Source organism: Drosophila grimshawi, unplaced genomic scaffold, assembly GCF_018153295.1.
Source record: "Drosophila grimshawi isolate 15287-2541.00 unplaced genomic scaffold, ASM1815329v1 contig_1377, whole genome shotgun sequence".
Classification (NCBI taxonomy): Eukaryota; Metazoa; Arthropoda; class Insecta; order Diptera; family Drosophilidae; genus Drosophila; species Drosophila grimshawi.
The window spans coordinates 13,670,720-13,696,422 of NW_025062900.1; the positions used below are offsets into that span (position 1 = coordinate 13,670,720).

At 38.2% G+C, this 25,703-nt stretch overlaps 1 protein-coding gene across 4 annotated transcripts; it reads right to left on the reverse strand.

The window, feature by feature from the left end:
• Nucleotides 1-1,253: 1,253 nt before the first annotated feature.
• On the reverse strand, nucleotides 1,254-24,662 carry LOC6562301 (junctophilin-1). 4 transcript variants are annotated; one of them, XM_001988209.3, is made up of 9 exons: nucleotides 16,546-17,011; nucleotides 10,050-10,958; nucleotides 9,139-9,353; nucleotides 7,166-7,431; nucleotides 6,967-7,103; nucleotides 6,689-6,829; nucleotides 4,753-6,625; nucleotides 2,732-2,932; nucleotides 2,100-2,570 (listed from the first exon to the last, which is right to left on the reverse strand). In XM_001988209.3, exons 2-9 carry the CDS (start codon nucleotides 10,379-10,381, stop codon nucleotides 2,484-2,486), a joined length of 3,252 nt encoding a protein of 1,083 aa, XP_001988245.1. In that variant the 5' UTR covers nucleotides 10,382-10,958; nucleotides 16,546-17,011; the 3' UTR covers nucleotides 2,100-2,483. The 4 variants fall into 4 exon arrangements, with proteins under 4 accessions (XP_032592614.1, XP_001988245.1, XP_032592612.1 ...); XM_032736721.2 differs by lacking the exon at nucleotides 16,546-17,011 and adding an exon at nucleotides 24,326-24,662 and having other exon boundaries at nucleotides 2,186-2,570; XM_032736722.2 differs by having other exon boundaries at nucleotides 2,186-2,570; nucleotides 16,935-17,118.
• Between the last annotated feature and the right edge of the window lie 1,041 nt (nucleotides 24,663-25,703).

Sequence of the window (25,703 nt, forward strand, 5' to 3'; positions counted from 1 at the left end):
ATTAAAAAAGATAATAAAGCGTTTCGTATACATATAAAGTTTGTGTTTTTATTGATATGCTACTTAAATATTCTTCATTGGTAGCGCAAGTCCTAAAGATCCTAGTGCACTATGTCCTTAAAGAATCTGTATGAATTTGAATGCCTAGCGTTTTGGTCCATCCTGAAAGTATGCTTTAAAAATTTGATTTTCTGAGAATCGATTGCAACAGATCGGCTTATGGATATATTCTTCAAAATGTTTAATATTTTAAAACAGTTTCTAGCTAATATTGCAACAATAATATTCTAATAGAAACTTAGAACTAATATAATATCAATGTAAAATACTTACCGACACAAGTTACGATCGCCCATTTAAAGTCAACCAAGTAACCCATTTGATATGACAGCCTTTCTGCTTGGAATATTAGAAAGCTTAATAGAAGATTAAGTGAAATGGTAATGTCCAATTTAAGAATAACTTTACCAACGAAAACTACAAATAATCATTATGTTTTTAAAGTATAATTTCTTGTTGCTTTATTATAGCCTTGAAAAAGTTCATTTCATTATGCGTTCTTTTTTGATATATGTTTTTGTTGATAACATTTAATAAGATTTGATCGTTATTTTCATAATTTTCGAGCTTGTTCATTTATGTTATGCTTGCACATCTGATATAAGTAAGTATATATGTATGTTGGCTTACTTATTTATATACATAATTTAAATTTGTTTCGTTTTGTTTTGTTTAATGCAATGTATGCCAATATCATGTTTTTATGTTTATATTTATTAATTAGTTTTCCGATTGCTAGCACAAATTAAATTTCCATTCAAACATCAGCCAACAATTTTCAGTTTCAAGTCTTTCAATTTGTAAGTTTTTCTGCTTGTAGGTCAAACAATTTGCCAATTTCCAACATTAATTAGCAACTGAAGAAAGCAGAAAGTTTTACAGCTTATATAATTGCACTTGAGAGTTATATATATATATATATATATATATATATTTATTTTTTTTTAAATTTAATAAAAAAAGGAACACCAAAAAAAATAAATACTTTTGCACGCACATGTGCTTGCAATTTTGAGTTTTTTATTTTTAAAATAATATATATGCATAAAAAAGAACAAATTAAAAATTAAATAATAATAATTATAATATATTTGAAATGATATGGAACTAAAAACAAATAAATTGCAAACATTTTGAAAATGGCATAATTTCAGCTATGAAATTAAATATGTAGTATATAATTGTATGGAGAAAAATAATTAAATGTTATAGTTATATGATAAATTTAAAAGTTATAATATATACAGCTTCATTCATCAACAATCTCAATATTTCGCATTATCATTTATTTACTTTAACGTAGTTTAGTTTGATCTCCAAAATTGTTGTTGCTTATTTTTCTTTCAGCCCAAAACAAAGCGCGCAATTTGCGCTTCAAATATTTTTGTATTGTATTTAAAAAATTTGTTTTTGTTTCTTTTATCATTTTGCTGTTGTTGTCGTTTTAGGTCCCACACAATTTCGCTAATTATACAAATACAATTTGTTTTTCTTTTTTTTTAAGTATTATTTAGTTGCCTTTTTTGATTAGCTTGCTGACTAAATTTAATTTCAATTGCAAATAGGAAATAGTAATTTGTTGGTTTTTGTATTTTTGCATTTGTCTAAAACTTGCTTCTTGTATTATAGCCATAGTTTAAATATATGTATTTATATACGTGTATGTATGAAATCGTTTATGTATGTATATGTGTACGGGTGTGTGTGTGTGTGTATTGTTTAAATATTGATAATGTTAAAGTGTAGTTTAAATGGTTTTTGTTTACATTTATATATGTATGTAGTATATTACTTTTACATTAAATGTGTAGAAAAATTCGTTAAATTGATTTGCGTATAGTTTTTAGTTTACTTTTACTTTTACTATCTCTGTTTTTTTTTCATTAGCCACAAATTAATAAATTGTTTGGTTGGCTTGTCAAATTTGAATTTGATGCAATGACTGCACAGCCATTTTAATGTTTCATTATTTAATTTTCTATAATTTGTGCACTGATGTTCTGCATTTATAATTTAAATTTGTTTTCTTTCATATTTGGTTTTTTTTTGTTATTCAATTTGGCTGCAGTCTAATTTTTAATTCAATTTGTTGTGTTTATTATACATATTGATATACATATAGTATTTAAATATATATTTAAATATATGTAATTTAATCGGTTTACTGCAAATGCTAAAAATTGTTAGCTTTAGCCCTATTCAAAATAAATTCCACCACACAAAAACACAGCGTCCACTCACTGCATGTCAAACTGCACGTGCACTGACCACAAAACTGTATGTACGCCTCCAATTCACCACAGACACTTGACAATGGCTTGAAAACTGCAAACCTTAATAGTTTCAGATGCTTTGTTGGTTGCTGCTGTTGTTATTGTTGTTGTTGTTTTGCAACGGTTTCGTGTGATTTTGCGCATCCGGCGCTAGGTAAGCATCTTGACAAACAATAGCGCCAATAGCACATTGACAAACAGCACGAGCAGCATCAGCTGTTGGCGCACAAACCAATCCTGTCAAAGAAATTATAATTAGTTGGACGATAATAATTAAAATAAGTATCGATAATCGATTTTTATCGATATGAGGGGAACGTGTAGAATAAAATAATATTCATATACTGCAAGGTAATCAATATTTATTGTATATAAGGTATAAGAGCAGCTTAACTCACCTTAACTTGCGGACTAACCAAATACAGCAAGGGATTCGCTCGGAGGCGTTCGTTGACTTCGATTTGACGACGCACAGCCTCGCGTCGGGCCGAGCCCAAGGCGGAGACTTCCTCCCGACTCATCGCCTCCGTGGCGCGCGGCAGCTCCTGAAAATCTGGCATAGACTTCTTACGCTGCAGCGACACATTGATGGGCACCGTCTACGGGCAAGCAAAGATAAAAGATCTATGCATTAGTCATGCAACACATTTGGTGGTGACTTATCTAACGCATATGGCACAAATCAAAATTTGTAATTTTCAAGTTTTCTTTTGTCAAAACTATTTATAGCAACTAAAACGTTCTTCTCGTGTTTTTTGGAGGTGTTGCTTTGTAAAAATACTCTAATTTTGACGAATGGATTGTGCCTTATAAGCAATTATTTTTGAGCGGGTTTTAGACCAACTTCTTTAATTTAGGTACACAATTTACGAATGACAAATAGTTGATAGCGACACCTCCTCCAAAACGTGAAAATTGCAAAAAATGTTAACTTGTGCAAATTTAGCAGAAAGTGCTGCACCTCAACGGGCGGTTCAACTATCCAACTTTCACTAGCGCGACGCGCCAACAACGCCGGCGAGAACATCAAGTCCTCCTCATCCTCCTCCGGATACCAGTCCATGTTGTTCTTCTTGTTGTTGTTGTTTGTGGGATGTGTTTGTGTACGTGTTTTAGCTAGGTTCTGACAATTTTCAGCTAGCTTGCATAAGCGTCCTTCAGTCTATTGGCGCCACCTCCAACTTGTAAACGAGTTGTACATGACGCTACAATTTTTACTGAGCACTAATTATGCCGACAGTCGTCAGTCGACAGTTGTTGTCGTTGCCGTTGTCGTTGTTGTGGTTGTGGTTGTCTGTTGCCAGCAAAGCGCCAAATGGCCAAAAATAGTCGCAACGCACGGCAATGAGCCAAACAACAAGAATGAAAGACCGATGCTCTTTGAAATTCTTTAAAACGAGTATATATTTATATATATATATATGTATATATGTATATATTCTATATATATAATATATTATTTATTTTGTTTATCGACAAAGTGGCAATCAACTTTGAGCAGGAATCTTTCTTAGCCAACGCGTCTTTTGCTACTACCAAAGTGCTTTCGAAAACTGTCGCCAATATAGCCACAGTGGAGCGACAAATGAGAGACGCGACAACGACAACGACGACGGCAATGACAGCGACGAATACTTCCAATGGACCACCACTTGTGAAGTGTTCATCGTGAATTCAGCAGAGATGCTGCTGTGGAGATGCTGCCCCACTGCTGCATTCCATTGTGCGCCTGGCGTGCACTCAGTTCCGGCTATAAATAGCCGGAGAATGGGCACATGTTCGGTCCGAGAAATTATTGCTCTCTTTTTATCTTTCTCTTGGTCTCTTTGAAGATCTTATAATATATATTGCCAGCTATTCTCGTTTGGCCAGATATATGGCATTTGAATTAAGTTAATTGCGCGGATTAACTGTGCTATGAAATATTTGGAAATAGTAGCTGCCCCGGGAATCCGACAGACAGCACAGACGCCGTGTACTTTAATGAGCCAAATCAAAGTGCATATAAACAATATTACGACTTGAATTTTGATTTGAACTTTAGATGGCCATTAAATGATAAGTACCTTGAGTGCAACGAAGAGCTTTATGAGCGTAAAATATTTATTTAATTTTGATTCAAATTCAAATATTTGTTCAACTTCCTGGATTATTTCGACAGACATCAGCTGCTGCTGCTCAGCTTTCTATTTCTATTCTTTAAGAGTATAACAAAAATTAGTGTGATTGAAATTGCTGGCAAGGAACTACGCTAAATGAATACTAATGCCGACCAAGTTAGTTTAGGGTGTCTTTCGCAATATAATTATTATATTCGTATATTTCATTAGCAGTCCTAGTAATTAAGACTTGCTGCAAATTAAAGGCAGCCACAGCTAACCCACAGAGCTCATAATTAACTTAACATAATATAACTTACCTTCATTTTCTTGCCACCACCGCCGCCACCACCACCACCACCACCTTTGCCGCCCATGGCTCCGCCCACTGGCGTTGCTGGCTTGGCCGGCAGATACAAGCTCTCCGTGCGTTTGGGTTGCAAGGGCGAGGGAATGATATCCTGACCGAGCGTACGCTGACGCAGCAGCACATCCTCGAAGGGCTGATTGGGTGACGAGAAGAGCGGCTCCGCAGTATTGCTTTGGCTAGGCGCACGCCCACCGCCCCCCAAGCTGGGTGTGCCAGCGCGCGATAAACGCCCACCGGCCCCGGAGGGCAGCGATCCATTGCCGGTCATTGTCGAGGTCGATGTGGCAGTCGTTGTTGCTGCGGCATTGCCCGGCACCGGTGTTGTGCCCCGAAATACTGAGCCCGCACGTGGACGTCCGTCTGGTGTGCTGGTGCCATTAGGCACCGAATCCGCCAAACCGGACCGATCTAGCGACGCCTGACGAGAGCCAGCCAATCCTCCGCTCATCCGACTCGCGGCGCGTGCATAGCGATCGATGGAGGAGTCGCGACTCGGCGGCCGCTTATAGTGATCAAAATGATCGATCGATGACTGCTGGCCCATCTGGCCCAGCATCGGTGGCCGTTGTCCCCGTTGTTGCTGCTGCTGCTGCTGAGCTGCAGCCATTGCTGCTGCATCCGACAATTGTTGCTGCTGCTGCAGCTGCTGTTGCTGCGAGGCGCGACGCAACAGGCTGGCGGCATTGTGACTGGGCGAGGGGTTCAGTGAGGATTGCTGTTGGAGTTGCTGTTGTTGCTGTTGCTGCAGCAGTTGTTGTTGTTGCTGCTGTTGTTGTTGCAGTTGCTGCTGTTGCAGTTGCTGTTGCTGTTGCAGGTAGAGTCTTTGTTGCTGTTGTTGTTGCTGCTGCTGCTGCTGTTGCTGCAACAATTGTTGCTGTGGCGACATGTTGCTGCTGCTGACATTGCCAGCGCCAAACGGCACTTGCTGGCTGCCTGGCGGTTGTTGCTGTTGAAACTGATATGCAGGATTCATTTGTGGATTGCTCTGTTGCTGCTGCTGATGCTGCTGTTGTTGCTGCTGCAGTTGCTGATGTTGTTGCTGCTGCTGCTGCTGATGTTGCTGCTGGTGATACATTTGATTGATGGCGCTGACAACCTGCGCATGACTGGGCTGCGCATGGCTAACCATTCCGGAGAGATCCGTCTGCGGCGAGACGGGCAACTGTTGCGAGTACATGGACGAGGGCACCGGACACTCAGATTCCTTTTGCTGCTGCGACATGCGACGCTGCTGCTGTTGCATGTTCAGATATTGCTGCTGTCGCTGCGCCTGCGTTGCATATGCATCCGAACCGGAGCCGGCGCCACTGCTGCTCGCCGGCGAGAACTGTTGCTGCTGTTGCGCGGACATTGCCGGCTTGGTGGGCATGCCCGACATGCCCATACCCGCATCCACATTGGATTGGCCGGGTCCGCTGCCGCGATACCGTTCACGTTCGCGATAGCGCAACTTCTCAAAACGCTCCAGCACCGACGGCTTGAAGTCCGGCGCAAATTCACGGGCCATGCGCACCGCATTCTCGCAATCGATGCGCGCCTGCTCGGCGGCGACGTCGGCATTCTGGGCCTTGGCAGCGGCGGTGGCCATGCGCGAGATGGCCATATCGGAGCGCTGCATGGCCATTTTGAGAGCACGCTGCGCGGAATTGACGGCGGCCGTGATGCGGTCACGGAATTTGCGCGAACGTGCCAGGAACAAATGCTTTTTCTTCTGGCTGGTTATCAATATGTTGTTCTTGTATTTGCCCTCCTCGACGGTGCCATCACGGAACGTGGTCACACCATAGCCATGCTTGCGATTATTGTACCACTCGCCCTCATATCTATGTGAAGCAGAGTTCTGGATTACTATTGATACGATTCTGGGCATTCTGTTGTCCACTTACTTGAGGCCATCGCTGCGCTCGGCAACGCCATGACCACAGCGCTTATCCTTCTTCCATTCACCCATGTAGGTTTCCACCACCGTGGGATCCAGCTGCTCGTCCTCCAAAGTGAAACTCGCATTTGACTCCGTATGCGCAGATCTGTGATAGACACATTGGTATTATTTGTGAAAAGAACACATTTGTTTCAATCGGTAAACTTAAGTTCAATTAAACTTGGATTGCCAGCTACAGTGACTGAACTCCAACGGGTAAACGATTGTTGTTAATACACTTACTTTGTCGTCAAATTGGATTGCTCGGAGCCGGTGCTAATCCATGAGGCCGATGACATTGTGGATCTTATGCTGCCTGAGGCAATAGTGCCACGTTTCTCCAAATCACCAGTGCTGCGCTGCTTACGCATTTTCAGACCCTGCCAGGATGACAACGTTCAAATAATGTTTGCAAATATGTTTTGAAATTTGGCTTGCTTACCATCAGAAATCCCTTCTTCGTCTTCTCGGTGAGACTGTTGCGCCGCGCGGGCAGCTTATCCGATTTGGCGGTAAGCACAAATCCACCACGGATTTCCTCGGTCTTTTCGGCCGCTTTGGCGGCACTGCCATTCTCGCCGCTGCGCAGGGAGCTCAACGAGGCGTGCAGATTCTTGCGGCGATGATGCGAGGCGAGGCCAAAGGGCGCCGAGGTGCGTATGCCATAGCCATGCCGCTTCCCCTCCTGCCACTGACCTTGGTACTTGCCTGCAACAACAAAATAAATCAGTCTCTCTCCCTCTCTCACTCTCTGTCTCCCTGGTTCTCTGGGTCTCTGGGTCTGGCCAATTAAAATGAATATGATAAATGAAGCCGCAGTGTGTGACCTCATTGGAATGCTTTCGTCTTGACAGGCGGAAGTCCAGGCGAACTGCATCTACTTAGCATGGAATACATTCATTAGCTGGTAACCCATTCGTAGGTATTGCTGTAACTAGTAACTAGCAGTATTCTATTAATGGCTCCACGTGTCTTGGGCCACTTTGAGTGTACCTTTCATGGGCGGAATGTCGAAACAGGTAGGGTTATTTAATTAGCAAATGTTTTGCTGAGGCTTTGCAAATGACAAGTTATTGTTGACGAAGGGACAAACGCAGAAGGCACAAGGCAAACAGACATTTACATAGTTAACTCAACTTACTGCAGCTATTCGCCAGCTGGCCATAAACTGAAGGTTGCCTTTGACTTGTAATCTAAAGAAAGGATCCCTAGAACAAAGCGAAGGTCAAGTAAGTTGTGTCTATTCCGTCTTCGATTGACAATTCAATGTTAACCAGCTGTAATAATCGTATTTCAATACTCTACTCCCAGATAATTGGATTCGTATAATGGTAATTGAATACAATTACTCAGAAGCAATCTTAATCAGACTAATTATAAATACGACTTTAGATTCCAATAATTTAATAACTTTAGAATAATATTTGTTCAAAAAACAATTTGAAGATCTAAGCAACCTGATTGAAATTGACATATAAATGAGATATTTTCGACTAATTGTCTTTTTAAGATAATAAAGCCAGAAATAATGGAATACAAAAAAAAGGAATATCTTTAAACAGCTGTATATTATAAATACATATTAATGAGCCCCGTTAAAGATTCCCCATTCAGTAAATATGTTGCGTGTTTTTAACTCAAAAAGAGAGTATCTTGCAGTTGTTATTTCCATCTTCTTATCTCTAAATTCCAATAAAGTCTTATGAAGCTTGACTAACTAAAATCGTGTAATTTCAAATTAATTACATTTTGGTTTAGGATTTTCTGTTTAACAATCCTCTGAATAGCCGCAACACACTGAATGACATATATATTTATATATATATATAAATAAATATATAATTTTTTAACACACATATTATTGTTGCACACACAACCATTTGTTCAACTGCATTACACACCCACAACATACATACGCAAACAGCGAGGAGAGATTATTTGTAGCTGTAGAGCCAGATGCCAGGCAAGCTAACCGAATTTCCCCAGAAAAAACCCACTCATGTTGCAAAAATGTTTCAGAAGAAAAACGTTAAAGACTAAGGAAAATATGACGTCAGGCTTCGGTCACTCTGCTGTCTGTGTATGTGTGTGTGTGTGTGTGTGTGTGTGTGTGTGTGGTTGACTTTGTGTGCGAGAGTTTTTGGCTAACCGGCAAGGCAAAGCCAAAAACAAAAAAACAAAAAAAACAACAGAGAATTGAAATGGCCTATATGATGAGTACACAGAAAGACATGCGCCGAATTATTACAGAAACGTCAAAAAGTAAAATAGAACAACAAATTGATTTCAGCTGCCTTATTTCTTGTTGTTGTCGTTCGTTTGTTCGTTTGAAAGTGGACCCAGAGAACAAAAGTCGAAATGATCTCATGCATAGAGCATTGTCCGCATTACGTATACGCCGTGTGTTATGCTTACCGCCATCTGCATACGTCTCGCAACCGGAACCATCTTGATAGCCCTCGTTCCAGGTGCCCTCGTACTTGGCCGTCGACACAGTGCTCTCACGAACGCCATAGCGTCCCTTGTGACCATCCTTGGACCATTCTCCCCTATATATCTGACGACCAATTTGCTCCACGCCCAAACCATGTCGTCGTCCATTCTGCCACTGACCCTCGTAGTGTGATCCGCTGCGAAGATTACGGAACATTAGTTTGTAAACAGGAAAGGTACGGCACTTAAAATGTATATACCCCTTCAGATGTTTTATATATATACAGAGTAGTTTAGCTACCTTAATTTATGTGTAAACTTGGGCCTATGAATGACTGATTTTGTATATACTAGCTAGAAAATATTTCTTTGAAAAGAATTTAAGTTTTCGATCAGTTGCTATACAAATGAATTTTTCTAATGATAATCGAAAGAAAAATATTTAAATTGTGCCAACGAAAATAAGTTGTTATTGTATATTTTGTTAGATGACAAATTAAATATGTATTTATGTGTAAATAAATTCAATTAGTGCATTGTGTTCCTTTTATCTTAATTGAGCTTCTGTCATACACTGATTTATATGATTTATTAAAATGATATTTTTATTCCATATCCACATCTATCAATCGATATTCTTTCTGATGCATTTTATATTATTCATTCACGCCGAACTGTTAAATCTATTGAGTTCTTTTATAAAATTATAGCTCTTATTTCTTAAAAAGGTTAATTTTTAAGTATTCCATTAGACGTTTTCTTGGACAGACCGAAGATTGCATATCCTTGCAGATCAGATATATATTCTTCTATAGAAGAACTCATATTTCTAACAGCAGCTGCCACACTTGCCAATTATCAAATTAAACACAAATCTTAAGCTTAAAACGTACCTGGGCCATATGTACGATCCGGATACCTCAAAGCCGTAGTTCCAGGCGCCGGCATAGGCGCCTTGATGTTTGGGGCCGGTGCAGACGCCATGGCCGTGGGCTTTGCCCTCGTCCCAGCCGCCGCAATAGGTGCCGCCGTCCTCAAAGTCGAAACGGCCGCCGCTCATTGGGGCGCGCTTGGTGCCGGCGGCGGCGGCAGCGGCAGCCTGGGCGGCAGTGTAGGCGGCCATGTCGCCGCCATTTTGTTGCAGCTGTTGCTGTTGTTGTAGCTGTAGCTGTTGTTGTTGCTGCTGCTGTAGTTGTTGTTGCGTTAGTTGGTCACTCTGTTGCATACTCGATGCTTATTGTTCGTGTTGCAGTTGCTGTTGCTGTTGCTTCTTCTCTTCCTTTTCTTCTCCTTGTTCTAGTGTTTACTACTTAGTGTTGTTCTTTTTGTTGTTGTTGTTGTTCTTGTTGCTGTTGTCGCTTTGAGCTTTTTATGCTTTCGTATGCTGCGCATTGATTTACTTCTCAATTGTTGCTGTTGTTGTTGTTGCTCCTGCTTCATTTGCATTTGTTTGTTGTATTTTTTGTTAAATCTAACTTTGTAATTCGTTTCGCTAAGTTTCGTTTTTAGTTAATTTTTTGGTGTTTTATTTGTATTTGCTACGTAATTAGTTGAGTTGTTGTTTGTTGTGTTGTTTGACTTTTCCTTAACTTAAAGTTAGTTCTGCTAGGTTGAGTTTTAGTGTGGTTAATTTGTTGATATTTCACTGAAACGCGAAAGTTACAACTTATTTTCTCTTTTGGTTTGCTTTTGATTCTGTTTGCCTTTGACTTTTTATTATCGATCAAGTTTCAATCGTTGGCATCTCAAAGTTATGGCTCTTTATACTAATATCGTAGGCCATCATTGGGTTAGCTGAAAGGCTATAAAAAAAAGACAAAATAATTAGTTAATAATTAGAAGCTCTGCGCAAAATAATATCAACAAGAAATTCATGTTCATATATATAAAATATTTAAACATAAAACATATCCCAGGTGGTTAATGAAAATTCAACGAACTTTATTATTTTTTAATTCAATTAATTTCTTAATGGGTTTTTTGACAAATCTTAGTTTGATATTTCACTTTTTATAAATACTTGTTGTAAGTCTCATCACTTTAATATATATTTCTTTCGATTATAAAATCCAGTTAATAAATACTATTTATTTGTACTTCTGGAAACATTAGTTTCCATAAATATTTCTGAAAAGTTCTAAAGTGCAGCACATTAATTTTTGCATATTCCAAAATGATTTATAACGCGCATTTTGTTAATTTTTATCTGTTGAATTTTCTAAATATTCCTGAAGCACGCGCGCTCGAAATGTTTATAATGTGTATAAAATCTTATGGATCGAAAAACTATATAGACGAATACCTGAAATGAAGTCGCAACGGATGAGCACTGAGAGAGATACTACAAATGATGACGAATACGATGATGTGTTTTTGTTATTGTTGTTGTGGCTTTTGTTGATAATGAAGATTGAGGATGATGATGTGAAATGTATTTTGTGCAATTGCAAAACTACTAATCGAATATGTACACAATGGTGTACAAACGTTGGCTGCCTGTGGCTCGAAATTGTTGTTTGTTAATAACAAAACCGATTTTCATTTTAGTTTTGCTTGGCACCGGGGCTATCGAAATTTATAGACGCAACACAGCATCATCTTTTGTATATAATACAATATAGCCAGCTATAGCTATAGATACATACATATATACATGTGTATCTGTGTGTGTGTGTGTGTGTGTATCTATGTATGTGTTCGCAAGTGAGCAACGTCAAAGGCCAACAACAAAATTCTCAATGGCGTGCCGCTTTATGAGTAGGAGGCGCCTGCAGGTTGCTACGCTGCTCAGCTGTTGCCCGGTGGCAGCTACTCGCTGCAAACACTCGCTGTGTCGATCTGTTCTCGCTTCAGCGAGTCGAAGCACTCGTTCGTTTTTTGTTTGCACGTACGTATGCACGATGGTAGTAATAATATATTAGAAATATTAAATAGCAGCACACAAATACCGTGCTCAGCACTCGCAAACTTTTCATTTTTCCTGCTTATGCATTTGGTCCAAAAGTTCTTAAGCCAACTATTTCTACTGTTGTTGTTGTTGTTGTGGTTTTGTATTTAGTTGGTTTGCTGTGGTCTTTTGTTGATTTGCCAAGTAGTTTTGTTTTTTTACTGCCTCGTAATTATTTATGATGCTCTGCTATTGGCTTTTGCATTTCTTAAGAGATGTGTAATTTGTGCGGCTGGGCCATGTGTTAATCATATTTTTATTTTTATTATTTTTATTTTCAGTTTTTAAGTCTCTTTTTGCATGAATTGCCTATGTATATGTTGGATGTGTCATAAAAAGCATTTTCAAAACAAGTAAATCATTCAAAATTGTTATAATCGCATACACAAAAGGTTTTTAGTTTTGATTTTTTTTCTTATAGCATTTAGTATAAGATTTTTTGTACATTTCCGTATTTTTTATTTGAGAAAGTTTTAGGCTGCCCAACTTTTTGCGCAACTTTTATATGTTATAGAAATTGTTTATATATATTTATATTAAGGTCTTTGAGGCACACACAAACTTTGCCAGCTAATTAAATTGAAAAGTTAAAAATTTTTGCAGAAACTAGTTTTTCAAGTGCTTGGAATACTCAAAAATGACAGCTAACAGAAGTGGCAGCAACATTATGTGCAGCAATAAGAAGGCGGAGAAATGAAACAGAAAGAACCAGCAACAACAGCAAAGAAAAGCACAACAACAACAACAACAACAGCATCAATGGGCAGGAAATTTGCGCTTAACGCACATTGCGCATACGCCATGTGGCTGCCACAGAATTTAATGCCTTGGCATTGCGATACCGATAGGGGGCTTCCAGCGGAAATTGTTTATTTGGAAATTCTTCACTCTGTTGCAAATAATTTACAGTTTTATTGTAACAGCACAATACAAACAAGATACAAGCGGGACACAAAATCAAAGAGACAGGGAGAGAGAGTGAGAGAGAGAGAGAGAGAGAGATAAATAGAGAAGTCAAAACGGATGCCATACAATGACAGGCTTATCACATGGTTGAATGGAATTTCTGTGCGTGTGGCAACTGGTTGGCTAGAAAGGCATAAAAATCAACCCCAGCAGGTGGAAACAACGCAGAAAGCAATAAATTTGTGAGTTTACTATGAAATCTGATGCTGAATATTGTTGTTTTCCTCATATCAATAATGGATTATTTCAAGTGGCACTAAAAAGAACAGATATTTACATAGGCTCATAGATGGATTTTCTATCGCTAGAAAACACATTTAAAAATATGGAATGCTTTTTATAGTAAGTGCCTCCAATACAATTTACTATTACCACAACTTCATGTATTTTAAATAGTTCACCTGAAAATGTTCCACATTTGCACTTGTAACTTTTTTAAGTTCGATATCGTTTCAAAAACAAGTTGCTGTTTAGTACTAGTCCCATACATATGTATAATATAAATATTTATTTGTACGATACCATTTCTAGGGCTGTATTTTGATGAGAATCGATCAACTGAATATGATTCTTATTAAATTGCAGCTCTGCCTGTTCCACATAGGTATTCATAAAACTGCCGCAGGCATTTCGGCCACTTTTTCTATTAATTTTTTTTCTGTTTTCTGTTTTTTTTTTTTGGCATTCTGCTCTGCTACTCGGTTTATTGTTCTCTTTGCGGCTGCCGTAGAAGCGAAACGAAAGCGAACGAAATTCAAATTTGAATTCTTCTAAAGCTTTTGTTATAAATAGCAAAATACACACACCGAGCAGAGCTGCGCTGAGAAAAGGGGGGAGGTTGGCGCAGCAGCGGAGTGGAATGTTGCCAGTTGCCAGTTGCCTGCGTTACGGTTTGCTGTCTCTGGCTGCCAATGTTATTTTGTTTAAACATTTATGATGATGAAAACACACGCATCGCATCCCATCGCATCGCATCCCAGTGCATGCCATGTACTTGTATTCGCACTTGGGCAACATTTACTGCTCTGTGTGTTCAACATATTTAATTACGCTGAAGAAATTTTTAGAGATCGTCGTGGCGAAAGAGAGCGTGGCATCCACAGCAAACGAACAGCCAACATGCAAAACACCAAAATGCTACTAATAATCTCAATTTTTCGTTCTTCACAATGGGAGTTATAACTTAAGGTATGAATTGAAATGAAATGAAACTTCTACAGCAGCTAGTTGTAAGTTAATTTATGGCAACGTTGCACATTATGTTCTGAATTTGTAGCTTTAGCGAAATAATAACTGCACTGCGAATAAATAATTCGAGAATTGATTTCTTTTCATATATAAAACAGATTTTGTTTAATAAACACTAGTAATGCACTGAAAACACAAAACAAACAAACAGAAATGGATTTGGGAGGCATTAACATGAAGATAATATTTTGAAGAAAATTTAAGCAACAATGCCTTCAATTCACAATTTCCTAATTAATGTTTGGAAGGTTTAAAACACAGTATGATAGTGCTCCAATAATCTATCTAGTAATCCACATTTGCAAATAGCTTACTAACGAGTAAAGTGCTAGAATTGTTTTACACATTACGAAATGTTGAAGAACATCACTCACTCAGGTAACATTTTGGTCAAGTGCAAGTCAGCCAAGTTAGATGCTTGCCCAGGCCAGCTGTATTGAACTTTATCACAGAGCTCTGTCGAGCTGGGCTGATAAAAGCATTTACGTATGCGCATTTATTTATAAACAAGCAGCAGCCGCATGTATCATTGTTATTTTAAAAATTGCTGGCTGCCAGCGACCAAATGAAAATAAATAAAATTCGCTTTGGTGAAACAAAAAAAAGAAAGAAAATAACAACAACAACAAGAGCAAGTAGAAATTAAATTAAGAGAAAGAATATTCGTAATAATGTTGAGCTGTATTTTAGGTGCTTTGGCAAAGTCTATTAAATTTTTTTTCCTTTCTTTTTTTTTTTTTTGCAAGCAGAAAGTGTCTCTGTCCCTGGTTCCGATTCTGATTCTGATGCTGTTTCAGTTTGTGCTGCCTGCTTGCTGCTGCCTGCTTGCTGCTGGCTGCTTGCTGCTGGCTGCTGTCTCGGCCAACACACGAAAATTAAATAATAGTCCACTGACTGACGTCGATGTCGATGTGGATGTCGATGTCGACGTGGATATGGATGTGGATGTGGATGGGGGCCGACTGACAGTCGTCAGTGTCGCCAGTTCTTGAGTGCGTTTTGCATTTTGTTTGTTTTCTGTGTGTGTGTGTGTGTGTATGTTTTTTTCTTTCTTGTTTTCTGTTTTTTGTTTTTCTTTTGGTTGCATTTACTTTTGGTTTTAGTTGAGAAACGCGACTGCATTTAAATCAATCTACACTGCACTCTCGTACACGCACACTCACTAAATCACACACACACACTCGCACACACACACTCACACACACTCTCACACACACACACTTATCAACATTCACACACACAAACACACACGAAGACTCACACACATAGACAGCGACACGCAGCGTTCAATTTTTAGGTATTTTTAGCATATTTTTTCGTACAACGCGCACTATTCGTATATTATGTGTTGTAGAAGGCAGGCAACACATTCTCTAAACTGAAATTATTTATAGGTTCACATAAATTAAGTATTAACACCCCAACAGCCTTCTAGCTACTGTAGTTATTGCTCATTTGGGTTCTTGTTCAGCCTTAACATATTTACTTGATACGCTTTGTGGTGAATTTTTTTTTTGCTATCGATTGATATGAATGTGAATTAAATGTGAATATTTAAATATTTAAGAATTTTGTTTTTACTATAGTACATTTATGGACAATTGTTCGAAGGTTCATTACTTCAATTTGTTTTCTGAGATTTAATATTGTTTAGTAATTAACTAAAATACGAATATATTTTTTAAATTTGCATTTCTTATCATTTGTTTAGGGCTGAAGTATTGATATTTTGACTAGGCATTTGTATTCCTTGCAGTGTTGAATTAATTTATGAATATTTAGTCATACATAATATATAACACTTTCATCTATTTTTTGTTCTATTAACTAATATATGTTCATTTGCTTGGCTCACTTCCACATAGCTACTAATGGTTTCAGCAATAAATTATGTTCACTATATCATTTCAAACAAATCCTCTCGAATTTTATTTGAAAGTTGCCGTAATTAACGCAAATTTCTCTATGGGATTTTATTATATTGAATTGATTGATATTTACTTAGTATATATTGGAATTTATGGCGTTTGCTGCGTTCACCTATATTGTTTTATAACTTATTTAACGCATCGAAACTTTTTACACACACACATGCAAAATCACACACATACATACACACACACACACACACATACACAGACACGCACACAGATGCGCATTGAATAACTCGGGCAAATTGTTAAATAAAAAAAAAAATGGTGAAAATTTTTGTGTTTGGCCGCACACACACGTTAAAAATAGCAAAAGGCAAAGGCGTCGCTGAGCAAAATAATGTTGAGAAAATCCCGTGCCTTGAAACGTTTTTAGTTCCAAACGGCGTTGCGCAGCGTCGCTGACAGCTGGCAACGCGTACGGCAACGAATGGAAATGACAACGACAACAGCAACGACGACGACGACAACGATGGCGACGACGACGACGACGACGACAATGTCGAGTTATGAGCGAGAACACCGAACGGAACGCACGAACGGCGGCCAACGACTGACGAACGATCTGTTGGCGGCAATGGGAATGGAAATGGGAATGGGAAAGGCGATCGCTGAACGCTGATCGGTGATCGGTGAACGCGTAGTAATGACCGAAACCGAAACGGCAGTAAAAAGGTCGTTCTTGCCTAGGCACAAAAAAACTTCTTGGGCGGCATATGTGTTGCGTATACGCCCAGTGAAACTAACTGTGCTCAGCAGGCCGTGTGAAGAAGTCGTCGCGACATTTAGCGACACGCGAACACGTCCAAACGCCAAACGTTCGCAAAGCGAAAAGAAAACGCCTCGCCACACAGCTCTCCCAAAATCTGTGCGAGCATTTTTTTTTTGTTGGTTGGCTTATTTTATTTTATTTATTTTTTTCTTTTTGTCGGGGATCCGCTGAATTCATTTTTCGATCGCGCAACTGGAAAGCAACAGGGCCACAAAGCGTCAAAGCGACAAAGAGGCATTTGGCACTGATTGTGTTCATTCGGGATGCGATTTGCTCTCGCTCTCTCTTTCACTCTCTCTCTCTCTCTCTCTTTCGATCTCTCTCTCTCTTTCGCTCTGTGTTGAACAGCTGTTGCTAATTGTTGGCTCTGTATTTATGTGCAATTTTTGGGCATAAATTAAAATGCCCACTCGATGATAATAGACATAAATATATGAATGAATGGCCGGTGGCATTCACCAATCGAATACACTCACACACACACACATATATATATATATATATATATATATATATACATATACGCCTTTGTTTGCCTTGCCAGGTAATTGGCTAAATGACAGGCAGGTAATGTGGGCGCTGAGTCATAATATATATGAAACGGGCTACGGCCAATATGATGGACAACAACTTGTCTGGGGAGTGGTTTTCTCTATTTATTCAAGACTATGGCCAATATGACAGCAGTGTGAATTATCGTGAATTATGGCGTCAAAGGATAAGCCATATACAAATCAATAAAATTGTGATGAAAAGCCAAACTAATCTAAGCAATGCCAATTAAATGGCCAAATGACTTTGTTACCCTTAGAAGATGCAGTTAAATGCATTAATTAGTGGATTTTCATAACTAAACTAAACACTTATTACTCAGCTAATAACTTGAATGCTGGCTGATCAAATGTGTGAACCACTTAGTGTGTGTGTGTGTGAGTGTGTGTTTGAGTGTGTGTTTTAAGTGCGTGTGCAGCAAATGCAATTACCACAAAGAAATGAGCGTCTCAAAGCGTGCCATTAAATATGTAAGCCACAAATGCTGTTAATACTTCGCCATTGGCTTCTTCGTGTGGTAAACACTTTAAGCGGACAGCTCCTAACCATAATTCCCTCGAGTTAAGGACACACCAGCCGTCAGGATATGCAGCACGCGATAGAGCGATCCGAGAGACGCACTTCGCTTTTATCTCTTTCTTGTTTTTCTTCTTCGTGCCGCTTGGCTGCACGTCACAAGCCATTAAATGAAGTTTATATAGAATGCTCCTGAGTAATCAGGTTATACAATTTCGAAATTAAAAAAAGAAACACAAATAAGTATACTCTACTATAATATGCCAACCAGTGGCCATTGCTGTTGTTGTTGTTGCTGTTGTTGTTGCTGTTGTTGTTGCTGTTGTTGTTGCTGTTGTTGCTGCTACCTTGCTCGTTGTTCACAAAAGCTCTTTTGGGGTCTTGTAAATATTTCATGAAGTTTGCAAAGTTGAAAGTTAGAAAGACAGAAAAGTAATTAAAATTGTTTGGGTAAGGTATAAACGAGGACAACTATTATTTGCTTGTTAAGTTAAACGTTTGCCAGGAAAATGCTTACTTACAAAAGTTAAATCTAATCGGCTATTGAAGCTCAAATTTGCACAGGAGTTTCCTTTCAAAAGCCTATAAGTTCTGTTGACAAATCGAATTAACAATTTATCAAAGACTCCAGGGAAACTTCAACAGCAATATAAATAGTAGATCTATAATCTTATAGATATTTCAATTAGCTTTCCAAAAAGTATAAAATCTTATGTGTAGTCAAACACAAGACTTCAATAAAAACTTCAGAAAAAGTGGATACTTTGAATAAAATTATCGTTTGTAGTGTTTTCCATGCAACAAGCAAAGATTATACAGATATTTTTTAGTCTTTGATGCAAGATATTATTACTATTCCGATTTTAATTCCTGTTTGACACCCTGTATTTGGTATATTATTTTAATAATATTGTAGCAAGGCTGTCATATCAACAGTTGGTGTCTCTCTCTTTCTCTCGTTCTCACTCTCTCTTTCACTCTCTAAAAGGGTATTTTGGCTTCGGCATATTAGAGCTATTTGGTTTTAAGTATCTTAACGTTTTCAGATACACGCATAGGAATCAACACGCACTCGCAGAGGCGTCTATGGATATCTATGCATTGGCAGACTTATTCTCTTTCTTTGTCGTTTTGTACATATTAAATATGTAAGCTTTTCCGAGATGGGGGAGAGATGTGAGCGTCCCGTCAATTTCCATAGCCTGGCCCAGCCAGACAAATATGACAGGCGATTGGCGAGTGGGTGGGCAGCACAGCTAGCCAGGATGTCGAGCACTGTTTTTGTGGCGCTTTCTACCTGTTAGCTGTCTGCCTGTCTGGCTGTCTGTCAGGAAGTGTCAGATGTCGTGGTCTGAATTTGTATGCGTACAATGAATTTATAATTGCTACCCAAAAATGTACGTTCAATTAGAGTGGAAGTCAAGAATAAGCATTGATTGACCAAGAAATATATATATATATATATATATATATATGTATTTATATAGAAATGGATTGCTCATCCGAGCAGCGACTGGCAAGATTGAACTCAAATTTGATTTCTACTTTGGCCTTCCGTTTGGGTTTCAGCTGCCACGTGCCTGCAATTCAAGTACTGGTCAATTTCCAATTTGCCTCTTGCCAAATTATGAATTTAAATGTTTTTATAATTTAATTTTGATTGCCTAGGAACTGGCACACAAATATACAAATGAATATATATATATATATGTTATGCTGTTCTTTTCAGCCACATTCCTCACGATATCTTCTTCGATTTTGTACACTTTTAATTTGTTTTCGTCTTCACTCAGAATTTCCATGAATCACACAAACAAAGAAATCTTTTGACGAACCATGAAAAGTATTTTGCCTGTCTCAAAAGCAATCAGCTGGCAGCCGTGTTGTGATCAAACATCAGACATCTTTTTGACTCGACGTCGACTCGACTGCCCCATCATCCGCTGGCCATGTGGGAGGTCAGCTGGGGTAAATGTTGCCCAAATGAAATGATACAAACTCGCTTACAGTTTGATCGATGCGAAATTTATGTTAAATATACGCCAGAGTTGAAAGGCTAAGCAAATGTTCAGCAATCGATTTGCATTTATATGCGTAAAGAGACAAATTGCCAGCACGTTTGTTCTACTGGAAAGGTGGATTGATTTCATGACTTTGAAGTCATCATTAAAACATGCCGGAAAATCTCTGACCGTTAAGCACGTGGTGAACAGATTCAAAAATCTTTTCGCTCTCAGTCTTTATGTTTTTCTTCATAATTTATTACTTTGCTTAATACACAGCTTAACAATTTATGGCTTTTATTTTTTTATTTTTAAGAACAAAAACTGAGTTATTATTTTAAGAAACTGATACTGCCTAGAAATGTTATTTTTTTATATTTTTTATTTAAGATTCGATCGACTTCATTTACCAGAGCGAGAGATTACATAAAACAATAATATACAATTGATTATATTTGTATATATACACAATACTAATGATTATCATCTCGATATGTATAGTAATAATAAACAGAAAGATAAATGTATTCAACTCATTCAATGTATTGTAACTCAGCATTTAGATTAATCCTCATTCTGTTTACTGACCAAATTATCGATTAAGAATTAGTTTTGCAAGATAAACAATGTGCCATAAATTAAAACAGTCGAAACAATAGTTGTATGCCAAATGAAGTGCTTTCCAACAAACATCGACAATGTCAACCACTTGAAATCAGGCCAAGTTGCGAAGCTTGGCGATTTATGCAGCTCTTGAATTGAAATGCGAAAGGACGCACTTGGGAAAAATCCTATATATGTATATATAATGAAATGCTTACGCATATGCAGAGTGTATGCGTTTCTGTGTGTGTGTGTGTGTGTGCTTGTAGTTTTTATTGTAGCTGTCAAATACAAAGGAATTGAAAGCTGACACACACACACACAAACACACTTACACAGACTTACACACTTGCACGTAAGCCGTTATGGGCCGGTGACTGCAAGCGGGGCGGCATAATAACAATAACGAGAGCCACGAACAACGAACAACAACTTGAAGCTGCTCTGAGAGAATACACACACACACACATATATATATTTAAATATATACATATATATATATAGATGATATATTTGTACATATATTTAGTTAAGACTGTCCTGTGGACCTGGCCGCTGTGATTGGCGCGATAAGCACAAAAGCCGCAAGACAAAAGCTAAGAAAAATCGACAACAACTTGCACGTTAAGTGTTTATAGGATAATGCGTATAATGCGCATGTATTTCGATGGGTCTGTGTGTGTGTCTGTGTGTGAGTGAGTGTGAGCCAAAAGATTACAACAACAGGCAGCAATAACAATAACACTTAAGGGCTAAGGCCAAGCTGGGAAACAAGCCAAGTTTACAGATGCGACTTTCTATCTATCTAGTGTAAAACGGCTGCTGTTTGCCTGGCCGTATCCTGCTGCGATGACACCATATTGAGAGATAGAGAGAGAGAGAGAGAGACAGAGAGCAAGGGGGAAAGAGACGCGCAGAGCCAAATCGAGGACACTGAGCAATGAGGACAACAGTGGCTGCGGATGTGCATGGACTATGCCGAAATTTGTTTAAACTGAATTTGAAATTGGGCTACTGTCGAGTGTTATATAAGGTCCTGGGAAGAATAACATGTGTAGCCTGGCTGCATATGGCATGAGTATTAGTGTGTGTGTGTGTGTGTGTGTGTGTGTCACATACATAAATCACAGCAACAAGAAGCACACAACGAATATGCAGCGATGAGTGTGGCACGCACTAAGCGACAACAAACACCAAAGTCATTGGCGGACACATGAATCACTTTTGGGCAACAACACGACAAGAGCAGGTCAAAAGCCATTGCAAATGTAAACTTCAAGAAGGCCAAATTCACTTTACAATCATGGATAAAAGAACAAAATAAAAAATTGGGCGAATAAACCAGTGAAATGAAATTTACAACTCTCCGTTGCGAAATGTAAGAAAGGAAATGAAATATTGTTAAAAGTGAACAGAGTTGGACTCTTTTCTCATTCCTGACCATTCCGCACTATACAGCATAAAGAAATTATATTTGTCGTCTCTTTTCTAAACTCTTTAAGATAATCTTTAAGGCATTGTAGTTTGCATAATTGCATTAAATAACCCCACTAACAAGGAGCTGTTTAACAACACTCAATTTATTCCGTATCCTTCGTGTTTAAAATATATTTCAATATATTTATATTTACACTGAGTAACACAGCAACCAGGCAGGGCAATCTGCACAATCATACATAAATGCATACAAAACCACAAGCATACATAAAGATTTGGATTCAGGGCATCTGGTAGTCAAACTCACTCGTCTGGACTATTCTTACTTCATAATTTATTATGTATTTCCCACTTCCATTTTGCTAATAGTTTTTCTTCCTTTATTTTCCAATTTAAGTGCTCCATTTTCGTTTATTTGATCTCTGTAGCTCAGACCAACCAGAGAACTTTATACTGTCATCCCGGCTGCATTTTTTATGCTCTTTCTTTTAGCATGTATATTTACTAGGTGCTGCCCCAGTTGCTCAGGCAACTCTATAGGCAAACAAAAACAAGAAAAACTATTGCAGCACAGACCACAAAAATTTAAAAAAAATCTTACGTCAGTTAAAGTCCGCAAATCTTAACCAGCAACAAAAATGAACAAACAAGACAGGGAAACAGATAAATAGACAAACTGGGCGCACATTCAATTTAAAATTTCCTGTGCTCTCTGCAAATGCAAGGACACTGGACACTGGGCACTGGACACTGGCGCCTGACGCTGACGAGGACGCTGACGAAATGACAAACAGGAGGAGCACACTGAGCGACTGGGCAAACTGTGCATAGAGCGCACGGGATATCCGTTTCCGTTCTAACAAGTGCCACCCTAGAAATAGACAACACATACTTATACACACACACACACACAAACACACACATGCATACAAGCACAGTGTTGCAATGAAGCGCATTTTGCATTAGCTTCCGGTGCTGCCACACAGCAAAATACCAATACCAACAGTCACAACACACACACACACACACACAAAGACTTACACACACACACACACAGACACACTCTGTTTTATATACAAAGAACATATACAAACACATGTAAAATTGAAATTGACATAAACACAGACACAGTTGCTTGATTGTGCGGCTTGTGTGACTGTTGCTTGCTATAAAAATGTACATAACACTCATACGCCCTGTGGCACCAGTAACAACAACACGAGACAAATAAGTGTGCTCCCCCCTCTATCACACATGATAGACAGCAGGAACAGCTGCAGCAAGAATTAAGGGGGGTGGTGGGAGGAGGATACATACATATTCATGTATGTGTACATGTATGTACATATGTGTCGCAAGTCTTCGACTCGAAATGTTTGTTATTTCGATTCTTTTTATCAGAACGAAACTAATTTCATCAAATATTCATAAGGTGAAAAGGAGTTTGTTTGTGAGTGTATTTAGAATGGTGTTCTGCACCTCAATTGGCTGGGATTTAAATATAGCCCAGGCAATATCGACTTATGAATCATAAATGAATATTACACAGAAATACATCAGGTTAGTCGAAAAAAATTGTAGGGATGCAATTATTAATTTAATTTAAAAGGCAGCAATTGTTTAAATACTGGGGAATTTAAACTTGTTGGAAAAATTGTTTATCTAAATAAAAAAAAATAAAATAAAATAAATATGAATACACATTTTTAACGATTCGCTTCTTAAAAATTTTAGGGAAAGCGGCATTGAATTGCTTTCTTACGCCAATATACATTCAGCTTAACGTTTTTATAAAATAAAACGCAACTTGAACACATTTCTAACTTATTCAACACACTCTCAAGATCAACAAAAGTTAAATGATATTAGAAATTACTTTAAGCACACTAACCGAGATTAAGATCGCATAAGAACACAATACGAAACTTTGTTTTTAGAAACAACAACCTCTTCGACTTGATGTGAATGAAATACACTCAACGTTACAAATGGGTCACAGAAAATACCGCCAACTTCAATGGCTATCATTCCCGAAAGCCATAAAAAATAAATAAATAAATAGACATGTCACACGTTTTACAGCTCATCCAATGTCAAATGCAATCCAATTGTCGCGTTTGTACGTACATAAGTATATTTTTAGTGGATGCGAGATTCAGAATTCGAATATGTTCGGTGTAGAGGGGGTACTCACATATGTATCTCTAAAGGTATTTATTTATATTTTGCTCATTCGCTCATCAGCTACTTGTGGATTCTTTTGTTATTGGTTGGTTCGCTCAATGCTCAATGCAATCGCTTAACAAATGTGAATTTCTCTGAATTATTGTTAATTTTTCTACGAATATCGAACATTTTTTGTTTATAATATAGATGAATTTTGGCATCAGCTTTCAGCGGATGGGGCGAAGTTAAGTTAATTGTATTGTATGCGTGTTTCTTTGTAAAATTTTTCCCTAGTTGTGTTTTGTATTATTCTTTTTTGGTATTTTACGCGCGCGTTCGTTTCGTTTGGGTTGTTGGTTCGTTTCACACTAAGCGACCGAAAATCATTGAAATTTTCTACTCAAGCGAAAATGTTGCTGTCTGCTGTGACAGCGACGCAGCGCAGGAAAAACCCCGAAAAAAAGAAAAGAAGAAACTCTCGTGTAATATTTTTGTTCAACTGCAAGGAGGCAATACTTTAAGAGAGAGATGACGAAAGACAGAGAGAGAGAGAGAGAGGGAGAGAGAGAGAGAGGGAGAGTGGAAGAGAGAATGGGTTAGAGAGTGTGAGTGAGAGCGTTGCGAGCGCTAATGGCCAGCAATGAAAAGCTTTTTCTTCTTCAGTTCTTTGTTTGTTTATTTGTTTTTGTTATGGCGCGCACCAAAGTTGCCAGACTGCCTCAATACCAATATGGCGTATGCGTAATACGGTTGTTTAAAACGCCAAATGCTTGTGTGCGTACGTGTGTGTGTTAGAAAGAAAGCAAATGTTTGCCGGAGATATTTGAGGGGGAGGGGGATGGTAGGGGACGTTTTCCTAATGTTTAGCGCTCATAGTTGCGGTTATGTCTGCGAAGGGCAGGATTTCTTTCACAGAGCTTTGTCAGGAATTTAAATATTGCGGCTGCCTCTTTGTATGTGTGCGTGTACGTGGAATCACAATTACGTATTTATATACATACATATTTGACCAGCATGAAATATAGACGATGGGCGTCTAAGGACTCTTGAGAATGTGTTTTTTTTTTGTAGAGCACCAGGACAATTTCTTCAATTTTCTACTTCGCTGCTCGTTATGGGGGCTTGAATTTTGAGCAGTGAATGAATATTGAATCTCTTGTTGGGAAAAAAGGAGACCCCTTTGTAAACAGAACAACTTGAGTTTATTCTCAAGTTTTACTTTACAGCTCGAGTTTCTCTGTAAACAACTTGAAACGATGCGTATAACGTCAATCAAATAAGCAGTAAAATAATATTCTAAAGACAATAACATATGTTTTTCTTCATTTTTTAAGTATTAATTGACTTTAAAATTTTACATATATTATACCAATTTTATATATCGTTATATCGTTGCTTGAGTAACA

What these genes read in the sequence shown, in the direction of transcription:
- LOC6562301 (XM_001988209.3), bottom strand. Translation starts at nt 10,381, where the DNA reads ATGCAACAGAGTGACCAACTAACGCAACAACAACTACAGCAGCAGCAA. An exon ending in GAGCGCAGCGATGGCCTCAA is followed by an intron (nt 6,626 to 6,688) that starts GTAAGTGGACAA and finishes TGCTTCACATAG; the next exon opens with ATATGAGGGCGAGTGGTACA. An exon ending in GTGGTGGCAAGAAAATGAAG is followed by an intron (nt 2,933 to 4,752) that starts GTAAGTTATATT and finishes GCTTGCCCGTAG; the next exon opens with ACGGTGCCCATCAATGTGTC.